Below are 14,945 nucleotides of genomic sequence, written 5' to 3'. Positions count from 1 at the left end.
AGGATGGTCTGCAGGGGACAGATGCAGAGGAAAAGATTCTGGAATGTTGAGAAAGGGGGTTAGACTGGAACTGAAGGGGATGGGTCTCTCTCTCTGGAGGTACCTGGGGAGAGTGGCTGCTTGTCCTTAAGTTGCTGATCCTATCCTGATTTCCTATCCCTCCTGCTGTCTTGTTACTGTATTTCTCTTGGAGAAGAACCTGGCGATCCTGAACCATTGGTCTACACTGATTGTAAGATGAGGTCTGGGTCCTTTTTGGATCTAGGACTGGTCAGAGTTAATTATTGGCCTTCGACCCACAGTGTCTAACAAGTAACATCTTGTTACTGGCCTAATTTAATCCATATCATCCCATTCCCAAAACCTCTCAATTACACTAACATTGGTGAACATCTAAAGATGAGAACAGTCCATGGTAACCTCAGCATCTATTCCTTCCACATGTCTGTGTGCTTCTGGGCAAGTGGTTCCCAGGTTATCAGACTTAACTCTGTCTAACTTTGTAGTTTCGACTGCAAATATGAGAAGTGGAGCCATTAAAAATCACAGGAGGACAGAAATGCAAAGTTGAAATGAATCTCAAAGACCACCTACTCCAAAAATCCAGTCTGATCCTGGAATTCAAGATTCAAAAAGTGGTTGCCAACCTTTACTTTGACTTTTCCCTGTGACTGAGAAACTTATCACCTCTAAGGCAGCTTATTTCAGTCAGTTAGCCAATAAGTATTTATTAAATGCCTACTATATACTTGGTACTAAGTGCTAGAGATACAAAATGAGGCAAAAAGTAGGGATGGATGGGTAGCAAGGTAGCTCAGTGGATTGAGACCTGGGTCTAAAGACCAGAGGTCCTGGGTTCAAATCTGACTTCAGACACTTCCTAACAGTGTGACCCTGGGCAAGTCACTAAACCCTCATTGCCTAGTCCTTACTGAACAGATATTTAGTATTGCTTCCAAGATAGAAGGTAAGAATTGGGGGGAGAGGGGAAAGGCAGTCTCTGTCTTCAAGGAGCACAAAGTAGAATGAGGTATCCAGATAATAAGCAAATCTGTACAAACAACCTGTCTACAGGATAAATAGAAAATAATTAATGGAGAGAAAGCATTAAGAGGGGCTGGAAAAGGCTAGACATGTAAAAATGGAATTCAAATCATCTCTCCCAAAACTCTTTCTTCTCTAAATGTCCCTATATATGTTTAAAGTATCAACAGAAATGAGATTTTAAGTTGGAACTTGAAGGAAGCTAGGGAAGTCAGGTGGCAGATAAGGAAGGAGAACACTCTTGGATTGGGGGTGGGGGTAGAGAAAGAGGAGAGAGAAGGATGAGTTTTGTTCCAGGAACAAAAAGAAAGTCAGTGTCACTGGATTAAAGAGTATGTGGCAGGGAGTAAGATTGAGAAGACTGAAAAGTAGTGGGGTGGGAGTGGCAAAGCTAGATTATGATAAAGTTTTGATCCAGAAGATGCTCAGAAGCCATTAGAATTAAATGAATTGGGAGTGGATGACATGGTCAGACTGGGGCTCACCTGTGGGAAGCAGAACAACCAGCAGGTTTTTGCAGTGGTCCAAGCTCTGGGTAAAGAGAGTCTTATACCAGGTGGTGGCAGTATTAGAGGAGAGAAGAGGGCATATTTAAAAGATATTGCAAAGGGGTCAGCTGGGTAGCTCAGTGGATTGAGAGCCAGGCCTAGACAGTATTAACTCCAAGATGGAAGCTAAGGGTTTTATATTAAAAAAAAAAAAAAAAAAAAAAAAAAAAAGATATTACAAAAGTGAAATTGGGGCAGCTGGGTAGCTCAGTGGATTGAGAGTCAGGCCTAGAGACGGGAGGTCCTAAGTTCAAACGCGGCCTCAGACACTTCAGAACACAGAAGTTAAGGGTTTAAAAAAAAAAAAAAAGTGAAATTGAAAGCCAGATAGCAAGGGGTGGGGGAGGAGGAAAATAGGGTCACTTAAGTTTTTTTCTTATGGTTATTTAATGGGAATTGTTCATTAAACCATCCTTGGTTAGACATCTATTCAGAATAAACTACTTAAGATTTTCTAAGAACTGGAAGATATCTTGGAAGTATAAAAGATTTGAATCAGAGGACCTAAGACTGGATCTCTGCCCTGTGCTTTCTAGCAGAGTACAAGGCAGCACAATTCAATAAGCATTTATTAAAGAATAAATCAAGGTTCTAGATGTTAGAAACACAAAGACAAAATGCAATCTTAGCTCTCAAAGACCTCCCACTATTGGGGTAGGGGAGAGGAGAATACAACATTACCATATCAGTAAATGCAAAATAATAAAAAAGTACTTTCCAGAAGACAGCACAAATAAACTGAGGGAGAAGAGGAAAGGCCAAGAGTAGAAGGTGGCATTTGAGTTGTGTTTTGAGGCTAGGTAAGGAATTCTATAGGTCACCTAGGTGGTTGGCCTGGAGTAAGGAAGACTCTTCTGCCTGAATTCAAATTTGGCCTCACACACTTCCTAGCTGTGAGACCCTGGGCACATCACTTAACATTCCTTGCCTCAGTTTCCTCATTTGTAAAATGAACTTGAGAAGGAAATGGCAAATTATTCCAGTTATCTTTTGCCAAGAAGACATTCTAGGCATGGGGGTGGGAGAGCATACCAAAGCAAAAAAGCTTGGAGGTAGGAGATGAAATGTCACATATATAGGGAGCAGCTGGCAGGCCTATTAGAATGGAATGGAGACTGCATAAAAGGAGCTAGTATGATATTATGAAATAAGACTAGACAAGTAGGTAGAAGTCAGATTTTGGGTGGTTTTAAAAGGTCAGGTGAGAATTCTGCATTTTATCCTAAAAGGAATAGGAAATCATTAGAAATTTGTTGGCAGAAAAGGGCCAGTCGGATCCATATTTTAGAATATCTCTCTTAGGAGTCGTGTAAGGGATTCATTGTAAAAGTCAAGACTAGAAGCATGTAGAATAATTTGGAGGCTACTGCAGTAGTCCAAGTAGGAGACAATGAAAATATGGAATGGAGAGGGGACACATATGAGAGATATCAGAGGTAGAATTTAAAGCATTTGGCAATTAATTGGACATGGAAAAAGGAAGGCGAGGGAAGAGTCCAAGGATCACTCCAATGTGGCAAACCTAGATGACTCGAAGGATGGTGAAGCCCCCAACAGAAATAGGTAAGTTTAGGAAGGGATAATTTTAGGGAACATAATTTGAATTCCATTTTTACATGTCAAGTTTGAGATACCTACAGGACAACAGGGTGGAGACAGTCAGCAATAAGATAGTAATGTAGTGTTAGTGTTCAAAAGAAAGATAAGAGTTTAATGTATAAATAAGGAAGTCATCTGCATAGAAAGAGCCCTGGAACTCATGGGTACTGATGAGGTCACCAAATGAGAGAATGTAGAGGAAGAAGATGACTCAGGATAGACTTGGGGTACAACACAGAAAGATGCTAATAAAACAAAGGAGAATGAAGGAGCATTCAGGGAAAAAATGAGAACCAAGAGAGCTTTGTCAAGGAATTCAAAGAAAGAATGCATGTTCCATAGGAGGGGTAGGTCAACATCTACAAAAGCTGGGGAGGGAAGAATCAAATAGAATGAAGACTTAGAAAATGTTACTGGATTAAGCAGATAAGTGAGCTTTGGTAACAATACAGTTTTCCAGCTGGGGGCCTGAAAGTTAAGACTGAAAAGAACTGAGAAATAAATAGAAAGTGAGAAATGAAAGAGAGGTAAAAAGCACAGCAGCGGATCTGGAGCCAGGAATACCTTTAACTCTGACTTCTGATGCTAGCAATGTGACCCTGGGGCAAGCTGCCTTTAAAACAACCACAACAACCACAACAACCACCACAACAACAACCATAACAGCAGCAGCAGCACTGACCTACCTGGGGGTTATGAGGCTCAAATGAGATAATATTTGTAAAGCACTTTGCAAATCTGAAAGTGCTATATTAAATACTAGCTATTAAGTGAGAAATAGAGGCAATGAATGTAATTAAAATGAAATGTAAAGGAATCTTTCTAGTATTTTGTCTGCCAGAGGAAAAAATATAAGCCAACAGCTAGAAGAAATCACAGCATCATGTGACAGGGAGAGGATTTGGATAATCATGTTTATAGGCAGTAGGTAAGCATTCATCTGATAAGGATTTTAAAATGACAGAGAAGGAGGAAGGGAATGAATCAAGAATCCAAGGGGAGGTGTGGGCTTTAGCAACCTCTACCTTTTCTTCAGACAGGAACACAGGAAGAGAGAACAAGGATGAACTAGAAGGAGTTTGAAAACTAGGGTAAGGAAGAAGAGCGAGACTTCACATAGATAGAACTGTATTTTCAATAAAGTAGGAAAAGCCCACGGAAGTAGCAGTTTTGAGAAAAGAGAAGGTTTGGAATAGCTGCGGATAGAGTGTGAAACTGAGCCAACAAGTTTAAGAATAAAAGAAGTGTAGCAGTGGAGATCCACTGGTTTTGGCAATTACAAAATTGTAGTAAATTCAGTCATTAGGGGTAGATGATTTTCTCCAGCAGTTTATTAGGAATGGATCATATAAAGTGAGGATACACCAAGCAAGATTGGGGTTTGGAAGTGTGACTATTCATAGGATGAGGAATTCAAGGATAATTTGTAGTGTATGACTGAAATGATCAAACATAGAGACTAGAGTGTAAAAGAAAAAAAGTGAGGTCAGAAGTAGGATGATGAACTTGGAAAATATGGAAGGGTTTTAGTATGGGAGTTCATGGTGAGGATGGACAATAGGTTTAGAAATAAGGGAGAGATTAAAGGATAAGAAATTTTGATCAGTTAGAAGAATTTTATAGTCTTGGATAATGGAAATAAAAATTACTTACCACAACTGTATGCTGAATTTTGAATCAATGGACCTAGGTTGGAATCTCAACTTCAACATTTACCAATTTGAGAAGTCACCTAACATCTATGGGCCTCTATTTCCTCATCTGTATAAGGAGGCTAGATATGACCTCTAAGGATCTTTTCCACTCTAAATCTATGAAAACGGCCATCCCTGTGAAAGGCTGAGGTCGAATGAAGGTACAAACAGATCATGCATTTAGTTGAACTGAAATGACAGGCACCTAGATATCACAGTAAGTAGACCACTAAGAGTGTTCTACATAGGAGCACTAGGAATCTGAAAGCCCTGGGTTCAAATTTGGCCTTGGATACTTATTAGCTACATGACCTTGGGCAAGTCCCTTATTGTGTTTACCTAAGATTCCTCTTCCGTAAAATGGGGGTAAGTAACAGCACTTACTTCCCAGGGTTTTGTGAAGATCAAATAAGATAATAATTGTAAAGGCCCTAGCATAATTGGTGCTATATAAATGATAGCTACTAGTATTAATGAGATAATAACAGTAGAACCCTACGCACAGTACCTGGCACACTACTACTAATAGCAAGTACTACTAATGAGATAAAGCTCTTAAACGGTACCTGACACAGAGCAGGTGCTGGTTATATTTTAGCTTATTAGTATTACCAATAACATAGACATTAAAGTTCCCACGAATGAGGGCAAACAATGGGCTGTAACACTATCACCTCTTTCAGTCTCAATTTCCCTTTCCAGAAAATGAGGGGATTTGGATTACATGACATCTAAGCATCCTGCCTGCTCGGAATTGTGTGGGTTAATGAAACTGAGGTCAGTGAGGTAAGGATGACTTACTCACGGTCATGCAGAGGGCTGGGACTGGAACCCAGGTATTCTCGATAACGCTGTCCGGCTCTTTCCACTGCAATATACTTCTAGACATCTCTTCACCGTTGCCCTCCCATAACGCCCCCCTCCAAAAAAAAAAGGGAGAAAACAACTTGGAAACACTCGGGTCCAACCGTTCCTCTCAGCCTGAAAGATGGCAGCTACTCACTTCCAACGTGCTCGGTAATCAAGGGCCCACGCCACAGGTCCTATAAGGCCGGCCAACTTCTAGTAACTAACTGGTCGGTTTCACTCTCTCCAGGAAGTGCTCAAGCGGAAGTTGCCTGAAACTTCCACCCCTTTCCGGAATCCCTCCCAGCAGGCCACGTGCTACTGCCAAGGCAACGGAGGACGCTATTTAAAGCGCCCTCGGGCAGGGAAGGCGGGGCTGGAGAAACCTGAGTGACATCCAGTGGCGCAGGCGCCGTGCATTCCTCTCTATGGTTTCCCAGTGTGCTTATCCTTTTTTTATATCTTGAACCACTTTGGCCATCTGGTGAAGCCTGTGGATCTTTCCCCAGAATGATGTGTGTGTGTTTTTAAATTTTTATTTTTTTATGATGATTTTAAAAGTTTCTAAACCAAAATTCTTACGACGAAGAAAACAATTATATTGACATTTTTGTTGAGCAGGCATTTTTCTGTGGTTTCTTACTCTTTGTAACTCCACTTAGGGTTTTCTTGGCTAAGAACTTGAAGTGGTTTGTCCTTTCCCTTCTCAGTTCATTTTACAGATGAGGGAAACGAGGCAAAAATACAGCTAATTTTTCCCCCAAAGGTTTAAGAACCCTAAACCAAGGAAGGAGTAGCTGATTACAGGGTTTTAGAGCTGAAAAGCCAATCCCCTCTAATACTATAGAAAAATGAATCCCAGACAGAGGAAGGGAAGCAGAATCATAGACTCCAGATCTGAGCCTGTAAGGGATCTTTAGAAACCATCTAATCTAGTCCTTTCAGGTAAACAGGTCTAAGAATCATATGCAATTCTCCCTGAGCTTCATTTTTCCCATATGTAAAATGAATAGGTTACAGTGATTGAACTCTAAGGTTCCTTTTAGTTCTGAATCAATGGTTTTGGTTCTTTGATTTTGGTATTTGGTACTTTGTGCCCATTAAGATTAACCACAGTCTCTAGATTCAAGGAACTTTGATGTGAGGAGCTGGTCCTTAGAAGCTTGTCCTTGGGCCAGGAAGTCACTAAAGATGACTGACTGTACAAATAGATGCTGCTATGGATAGGTGCTTAACAACATAGCATATAAATGTAGAGGTCACTTACACAGCAGTGTGGGCAAGGCCCATTCAGTTTCTCTGGGCCCTAGTTTCTTCCTCTGAAGGGAGAATCTTGGATTCAATATTCCTTAATGTCCTTTACCATTGCCAGCATTCTGTTTACCTGGCAAAAATTCATTACTTGGGTGTCAGAAAGATCTAAGTTCAAATTCAACCTCAAGCTCTTATTAGCAATGTGACCCTGGTTAATTCAGTTAACCTGTCTACCTCAGTTTCCTCATCTATAAAATTGGGATAATTATAACACCTACTTCTCAGGCTGTTGTGAGGATCAAATTAAGTAATTGTAAAACACTTGGCACAGTGCCTAGCATATAATAAGCCCCAGAAAAATGTTAGCTGCTACTATTATCAGTTGTTAGCTGTCACTGGTCAAATCACATAACCTCTTTTTGCCTCAGTTTCCTTAGCTGTAAAATGGGGATAATAATAGCAACTATCTCCCAGGGTCATTATGAGGATCAAATGAGATAATAATTGTAAAGCACTTAGCAGGCGTTATATAAGTGCAGGCTGTTATTGCTATTACTATGGGCCTATTTTGTAAAAAGACTTAGAATTTAACTAAAAGAATAATCACTGCCTTTAACAGTACTTGTTCTACAGTCTCTTATAATTCTAACATTCTGCTTTCTAAGGGCCTTTCCAACTCTGACATTCTTTGTGCCATGGTTCCTTGTGGTTCAAATGATCCAAGATTATATGGAAACTGGAAATTAATCAGTTAAGAGAAAGGCAACAATTACTTAGTCTGTGAACCCTTTTCTTCATAGGGATATAGCCTGACTCTCTTGCCTTTTACATTCTCCACTTCACAAGTATTCCTATTGATGCCCATTTTTATATCTGAGGTTTTTGCATCATAGATATGGTATCCTCAGTTGAATTTGTAGCATACTTCCCTTCACTGACCACCTGAAATAGGCAGTTCATAAGATGGTAGGAATGGATGAATGCACGAATAGACTCAAGGTTGGTTCTACATTAAGGAAAAGAATAGCTGTGACTTGGTACATTTATGGTTCAGTGGTATTAATTATGCATTTTTGTATTTGTTTATGAAAAACTTACTTGAGGGTAATATAAACAGCATCACAAAGATGTGCTAGCTGTGGAGCTCAGAAATATTTTTTTTTCCAAGTGGAACTATTATTTAAATGGTAGAGAGATCTCTGGGAAGAACTCCCTCTCTCAATGTAGTTTGTCATCTTTGCAATTTATAGTCACCCAGAATACTGAGAGTTTAAGTGATTTGCTCAGGTTCATATAGTCGATTCTTTATGGATCAGAAATGAAATGTGATCCCAGATATTCCTGACTCTAAAGGCGAGTTAAGATCTTGCTTTAGACACTTACTGTGTGATTTTGGACAAGTTACTTAACCACAATCAGCCTCAGTTTTCTCATCTGTAAAACAGTGGTGATAATAATAATATGGACCTCACAGGGCTGCTGCGAGAATGAAATGAGATTTTATATATATATGTAAACCTTAAAATATCCACATCATCATCACTACTACCACACCATACTGCACATGCTGCAAAAATTGGACCAGGAAAGGATCTTAGAAATCATTTAGCCCAACCTTCTCAGTTTATAAATGGGAAAAGAGGAGGAAAGTCATTTGTCTAAGGTCACACAAGTTCTCAGCAAAGGCAGGACTACAGAATCTAGAACGTCACAGGGACCTTGGAGACCAGATTCTAGTCCAATTCCTCCATTTTACTGATGAGGCACAGACAGGGTTTTGGATGGGTGAAGTGATTTCCTGACTCTCCTGCTCAGTTTCTCTCACTACACAACTATGTATAAAACCGTCCTAGGGTAGTAGAGAAGATTTAAATGTGTTAGTGGCTCTTTAAAGTTCTGTTCGGGGTAGGGGTCAAAGAGTGTTGGTGTGTTCAATGTTCGAAACTGAGTGGGGGGAAAAGCTCGCTCCTGTTGGCGTCCTGTTGCTATAGAAATGGGACGTTCCATTCTTTCCAGAGGAGTCGTCCTTCCTACCTAGTCTCTAAGAATCATTCTGAATTGGGTTTGGGAGGAGATCGGAGATACTGTAAAGTCTAAATACGTTCCTTAAAGCTCTATCCAGTGTTAGAGAAGAGTTTTGTGGATTCTCGAACTGGGATAATTAGGGCACGATCCTCCCGCGGGTTGAGTGGCATGAGCCAGAGAAGTGGTGAGCTCCTGAACCTGCGTTAACCTCTGGGAAGCGGCACTTGACGGGTCTCCCAGACCCATTTCCCGAGAAATTCTCCAGGGATAGCAGCCTTCGGGATGGCTACCTCCGGGATGGCGGTCCCCGAAAGCCCCCAACGCGAAACCTCTCGATGGAAGAAGAAGAAGTCAGTCTACCGCACGGTCAGCCATATCTGTCCCCCACCGAGGCGACCCCTGGCCATTGCCGACCTGCGCCCAGGCATGGAGAACGAGAGGCTGGGGATCTTGCGGGACTCCATGCTGCAGAACCCACTCATCTTAAAGGTGAGCAGGTTCCAGACAACCCAGGTTCTTGGATTTCTGAACCCCGTTAGTCTAGAACCCTTCTGGTTCTCTTGTCCCTCACATTTAAGGTTTTAAGGTTTACAAAAGTCCTTTTCTTGCAGCATCCCTGTGAGGGAGGTAAGCAAGCCGCAAGCATTATCAACCCTTTTTCACAGCTGTGGGAATTGAGGTGCAGAAGATTAACTTTTTCAGGGCTACTCAATTTGTATCAGAAGCTGAACTTAAACCCAGGACTGAACAGGTGCTAAAATAATACCATAAGTCGCTCTTACAAGTATTCTTTTATTCATTCATCAAAAAAGAAATGAAGGAAATGTAAAAGTAAAAGTACCTTAATCAGGTAAAGTAAGCACTTCAATGAAATTCAACACACATTTATTGAGAAGCAACTATATATAAACCTCACACTACATCTTCTCTGTTTTTTTTTTTGTTTGTTTGTTTTGTTTTTTTGGTCAGCAATAATATCATCCTTTTACTATGTACAAAGGTTCACTGAAAACTGGCTTCTACCTAGTAAATTAGCAAATTCGGGTTGATCTGTTTCTTTTCCCAGTGATAAGGTGGTGCTTCAATAAAGAAGGATCTTTGATTTCACCAGGAAAGGAAACTCCCAGTGGGGAAGCTCCTTCATCAATAGCAGATCATAATTCTTTTTGACTTAATACACAAATCCAAAGGAATGACTTAATGTACCTAAAAGTTTAAGACATTCAGTTTAAATTTAAGAATTAAAAGTTCAAGACTTTGCCTTCAGTCACACACAGCTAAGTATGTGCCAGAGGTGAGATTTGGAATCTGGTCTTCTGACTGAGGCCAGCAGTGGGTATATCATGCCAAGCTGTCTCGTTACAAAGGGAAAACATCACCCTAAAATCATTTTCAGTATGCAAAGCAGGAAACATGAAGCTGACTTTGAATTTGCTTTGTGTTGATTATTGGGGCATAAAGTCACAGAAGCAATTTAGGCTTTAACCACTAGAGAGCAGCATGCTTTTAAGAATGTTCAAACTTGGTTTAAATTTGAAATGCTGATACGGGGGTGTTACCTATAACCGCTAAACAGTTTTTTTTCTGTACAAAGAACCTTGACTTCATTAGCTGGCCTATGCTTTTATCATTTATGCTTATAGTCTTAAATAACCTTTGACTGCCAAGCATTGTCCCCATGCCCATAGGCACAGAAAGATGATCAGATTTGGAGTCAGAGAACTGGAGTTCTATTCTGATTCTTCCACTAACCTGTCATGTGACTTTGATCTTCTTGGAACTGATCTTACTTCATCATACTGGACCATAGTTTCCCCAGCTGTAAAATACAGAGATGGAATTAGATGACACCTCATTTCAATCCTTCTACATTGGTCCACCAGTTGTAATTCTTAAAAAATGAATGGCAGGGGGCAGCTGGGTAGCTCAGTGGATTGAGAGCCAGGGCTAGAGACCAGAGGTCTTGGGTTCAAATTTGACCTCAGACACTTCCCAGCTATGTGACCCTGGGCAAGTCACTCAACCCCCCATTGCCTAGCCCTTACCACTCTTCTGCCTTGGAACTAATATGCAGTATTGATTCTAAGATGGAAGGTAAGGGTTTTAAAAAAAAAAAAAGGCAGAAGATAGGAGTCTATCTATGTTGATCTCAAAGTGAATAAAATTCAAAAGAAGTTTAGAATGTCAGAAGGCCAGACTAGATTTATGACAGAATGGTTAAAATATGATCAGGCTTGACTAACATAGCTGTGTTATGGATTAAAGGGCAGAATCAAACCTATTTAAATATTATTATTTGGTAAAAGATTGCCCCTAATAGATGGCCACTGTTTTTGTTCCACAAAGCCACTAGTTAGTAATAGGGTATCACCAACCTCTTTCTTGATATAAAGGGATAAAAGTCTTTCTAAGGTCCTTTCTAGCTTTATATCTGATCCTCTGATCTTTCCTCTGATGCTTCAGCATGGAAGGGAAGTTACCCTGGTTTCTTAAAAGCAATGCCAGGGCATTTGATAGTTTTGAAATTCCTATCACCTTGGAAAAACTGTCAGTACAGTCCTAATGACAGGCATATCCATGTTCTATCTAGCCCAATTCAGGGAAACTCTCACCAAAGGAAATTCATTTGGAACAAAGCAACTCATGAAGTCTTCTAGCTAAGGTGTGGAGGAAGTTGGGATTTTTACCCATGGAAGAAGTTCCCACACCCTCTTTGAACTACTGAAGCAAAGGCCGGTTATAGTTATAAATGTAATATATATGTATATATATGTCTGTATATATATACATATATATTTGATTGAAAAAACAACAGACTAAATATAAAATTAAAGTTTTTGCCATCTGGATGGCACCAATTTAATGGCTTCCGTCACAGACCAAAGGCTTCATTCCCAATCTTCAAACTAGTGTTGGAGGGGTGGGGGGAAGGAAGGAAAGGGAAAGAATTGTTGAACACTTATATTTCTATTCACCATATCTTTTTCTCTTCCTTTTTTTCTTTTTCTTTCTCTCTTTCTCTCTTCCTTTCTTTCCCTTTCCCTTTTGTTTTAGTATCCATACTAAATATGAGTTCCAAGGCAAAAGAGTAATAAGGATTAAGCAATAGGCCTTAAGTAACTTGCTCAGGGTCACACATCTAGGAAATATCTGAGGTCAAATTTGAATCCAGGACTTCCCATCTCCAGGCCTGGCTCTTTATCCACTGAGCCGCCTAGCTGCCCCAAGATCCAAGATTTTCAAAAGCTAAGTCCAGAGGATTCAAGCTCCTTGCCAAGGCCTGGAAAGACTTCCAAGAGGGACCTAGGAGTACACTGTATGTCTGTGGTTTGAAGATCAACTTTAGATAGGTTCAGAAAGGTTAGTTTCTCTAGGATGATGGTCTAAAATTAAACTGAGTGAGTGGGAGGGAAAGCAGTGAGTCTCCTTGAAGTACTGATTTAAAAGGAGACAAATGTAGTTGTTCTTAGAGTTAGGAAGATCTGGGTTCAAATCTCTATTACATGATAGCTATATAACCCTGGACAATTCACTTAACATTCATTTACTTTTCAACTCTGTGAGACAGCCGTTCTCAAACTTTTTGATCTCTTTTTTTTTTAACCCTTACTTTCTATTTAAGAATTGATACTTAGTATTGATTCCAAGGTAGATGAGTGGTAAGGACCGGGCAATTGGGGTTCAGTGACTATTCCAGGGTCACACAGCTAGGAAGTGTCTGATGCCAGATTTGAGTCCAGGACCTCCTGACTCCAGGCCTAGCTTCTATCCACTGAGCCACCTAGCTACTTTCCCCTTGTATACTCTTAAAAATTATTATGGATGCCCCAAAGAATTTCTGTCTATGTAGGTTTTATTAACATTTATAGTATTCAAATTTAAACCATTTTAGTATTATTATGAAAAAATTTTTGACCTTAAGGACTCCCTGAAAGGGTCTCAGAGGTACCAGACAGAATAACAGAGTTAAAATCCAAAGTTGTAGATCTACATGGTATAAGGAATTACCTGATCGAAACCTTTTTTTCCAAAAGTTCTGAAGGAGGGAAATCACAAGAAACGGATTATTTGCCCTGGTCAAAGTCAAACCTGGGGGGCAGCTGGGTGGCTCAGAAGATGAAAGGCCTGGTCTGGGGATGAGAGGTCCTGGGCTCACATCTGGCCTCAGACACTTGCTAGCTGTGTGACCCTGAGCAAGTCACTTAATCCCAATTGCCTATCCCTTACCTCTCTTTTGCCTTAGAACAGATACTTGGTATGGATTCTAAGACAGAAGATAAAGGTTAAAAAAAAAAAAGGTCAAATGACTTGAGAGTTTCATATATTTAGGCAGACAGCTTATCATAACTGCACCAACAAATTTTCTTTTTTGTCCTCATGAGGGCAGTCTCTCCCTTTTAATTTCTTCCCAAGCTTCTCGAGTTGCAGTGACTACATAATCTAATGATGCCTTCACATGATATTAATTAAGGGATTGTCAACATTTCTCTATCTCTTATGAGATTTTGTAATTTGGCTCAAAAGAAGAAAAGTAGAATCAGAGAATTTGAGTGTTGGTAGAACACTAGGGACCATCTAATCCCGAGTCTTCATCTCACAGAGTGGGAAACTTTGACCCAGCACAGCTTAAGCAGCTTGCCCCAGTCCACACAGTTCATTAGTGGCATAGCCACTAAAGTTCTGTGGTTTAAAAAACAACAACAAATTAAAACTGAAAGTCAATTCAAATGTATTTTTCCTTTTCTTTCAAAATCAAGTTGCCATATTTTCAGATTTTTGTCTTTAACTGACATGTAATTAACTGTAATTTGCTTCATTTTGGCATATTTGGTAACATAAATCTAGATAGTCATACTTTGTCTATGTATCTCTTCCTTTGAGGTAGTGTATGCTCTTTGACTTGGCTTTCTCTTGCAAACAGTGTTGGAAATGCACTCTGCATAGGTTTTGTATATGCACATTGGGATTTGGAGGCATATATATGTTGGAATAGTATGGGGCTCTACAAACTATCACTTATTTAGGAGATTATGCTGATTTGGTTGGTTGATTGATTGTTTCTCCTAGAAAAAAAATGGGCTCATTTTTCACTTAGAATGTTAGACCATTGATAGAATAAACCCAACATTGCTAGTCAAAACCCAGGGAATTTAATAGAACTTATTGACTGCTAGTTTGAAAAGGCTGAAATTTCTACACGAGTCAGTTGAAAAGTAGGGTGAAAAAAAATTGGCAACCAATCAGTATTTAATTGCCTGCATGGTATCAAACTATAATTTATTTATTTTGCTGAAATGACTGAGTCACAGAATTTCAGAGTTGTAAGGGACCTCAGTGGCCACCTTGCTGTATCAGCTGGGTGTTTCACAAAACTGGGAATGGTTAAAATTTATTCATTGAACATGTATTAAGCACCTTCTATGTTCAAAGCACTGGGTTTGGCCCTTCAGATTCAAAGACAATACCAAAACAGTCTCTACCCATAAGGAGCTTACATTCCAGTGGATATAAGGGTAGGAGAGTCTATAGATAAATATATACATGATAACTTGAGGAAGAAGGAGAGGGGTAGAAATCAAGGAAGGCTTCCCTTCAGAGGTGGTATCTCATATAAGTCTTTTTCAAGATATAATCTAACGAAACAGTGGTGGTTATAAGTCTTTTTATAGAGGAGACCTAAAAAATTAAGACATATAAGATAGATGATTAAATTTTTAAGAAGACAAAAATCTGTTACATGGCACCCTGTGTGCTTGGGATAAAGCGAAATAAAATTATCTTTTTAGAAAAGGCTTCTACTCTATTTTATGTACAAAGCTAGTTTCATCTCATTTGTGCCCCTCTGGAGAGGACAGAATTAAATAGGGAAAGAACTGGACTGCTAAGTGCACAATTCTCAGTTTCCCAGAATTCAGTGACTCAACATAGAACCTGG

At 39.8% G+C, this 14,945-nt stretch overlaps 2 protein-coding genes across 4 annotated transcripts in view; one reads left to right on the top strand and one right to left on the bottom strand.

Annotated features, from left to right (window-relative positions):
• TTF1 (transcription termination factor 1) overlaps positions 1-5,958 on the bottom strand; it is a 37,095-nt gene extending 31,137 nt beyond the window's left edge. For all 3 annotated transcript variants that reach the window (XM_044663958.1, XM_044663960.1, XR_006505460.1), the window contains exon 1: positions 5,687-5,958. The gene's annotated coding sequence lies outside the window, so the exon portion shown is untranslated. The remainder of the gene's footprint in view (positions 1-5,686) is intronic.
• Positions 5,959-9,292: 3,334 nt separating this feature from the next.
• The window catches only part of CFAP77 (cilia and flagella associated protein 77), a 203,265-nt gene continuing 197,612 nt past the window's right edge, over positions 9,293-14,945 (top strand). Inside the window, exon 1 of the mRNA XM_044661317.1 lies at positions 9,293-9,499. Coding sequence (XP_044517252.1) covers positions 9,293-9,499 — 207 coding nt within the window. The remainder of the gene's footprint in view (positions 9,500-14,945) is intronic.

The sequence above is a fragment of the Gracilinanus agilis genome, chromosome 2 (genome assembly GCF_016433145.1).
Source record: "Gracilinanus agilis isolate LMUSP501 chromosome 2, AgileGrace, whole genome shotgun sequence".
Classification (NCBI taxonomy): domain Eukaryota; kingdom Metazoa; phylum Chordata; class Mammalia; order Didelphimorphia; family Didelphidae; genus Gracilinanus; species Gracilinanus agilis.
Note: the sequence above shows the minus strand (reverse complement) of the source record. Positions and strands in the feature narration are given on the sequence as shown.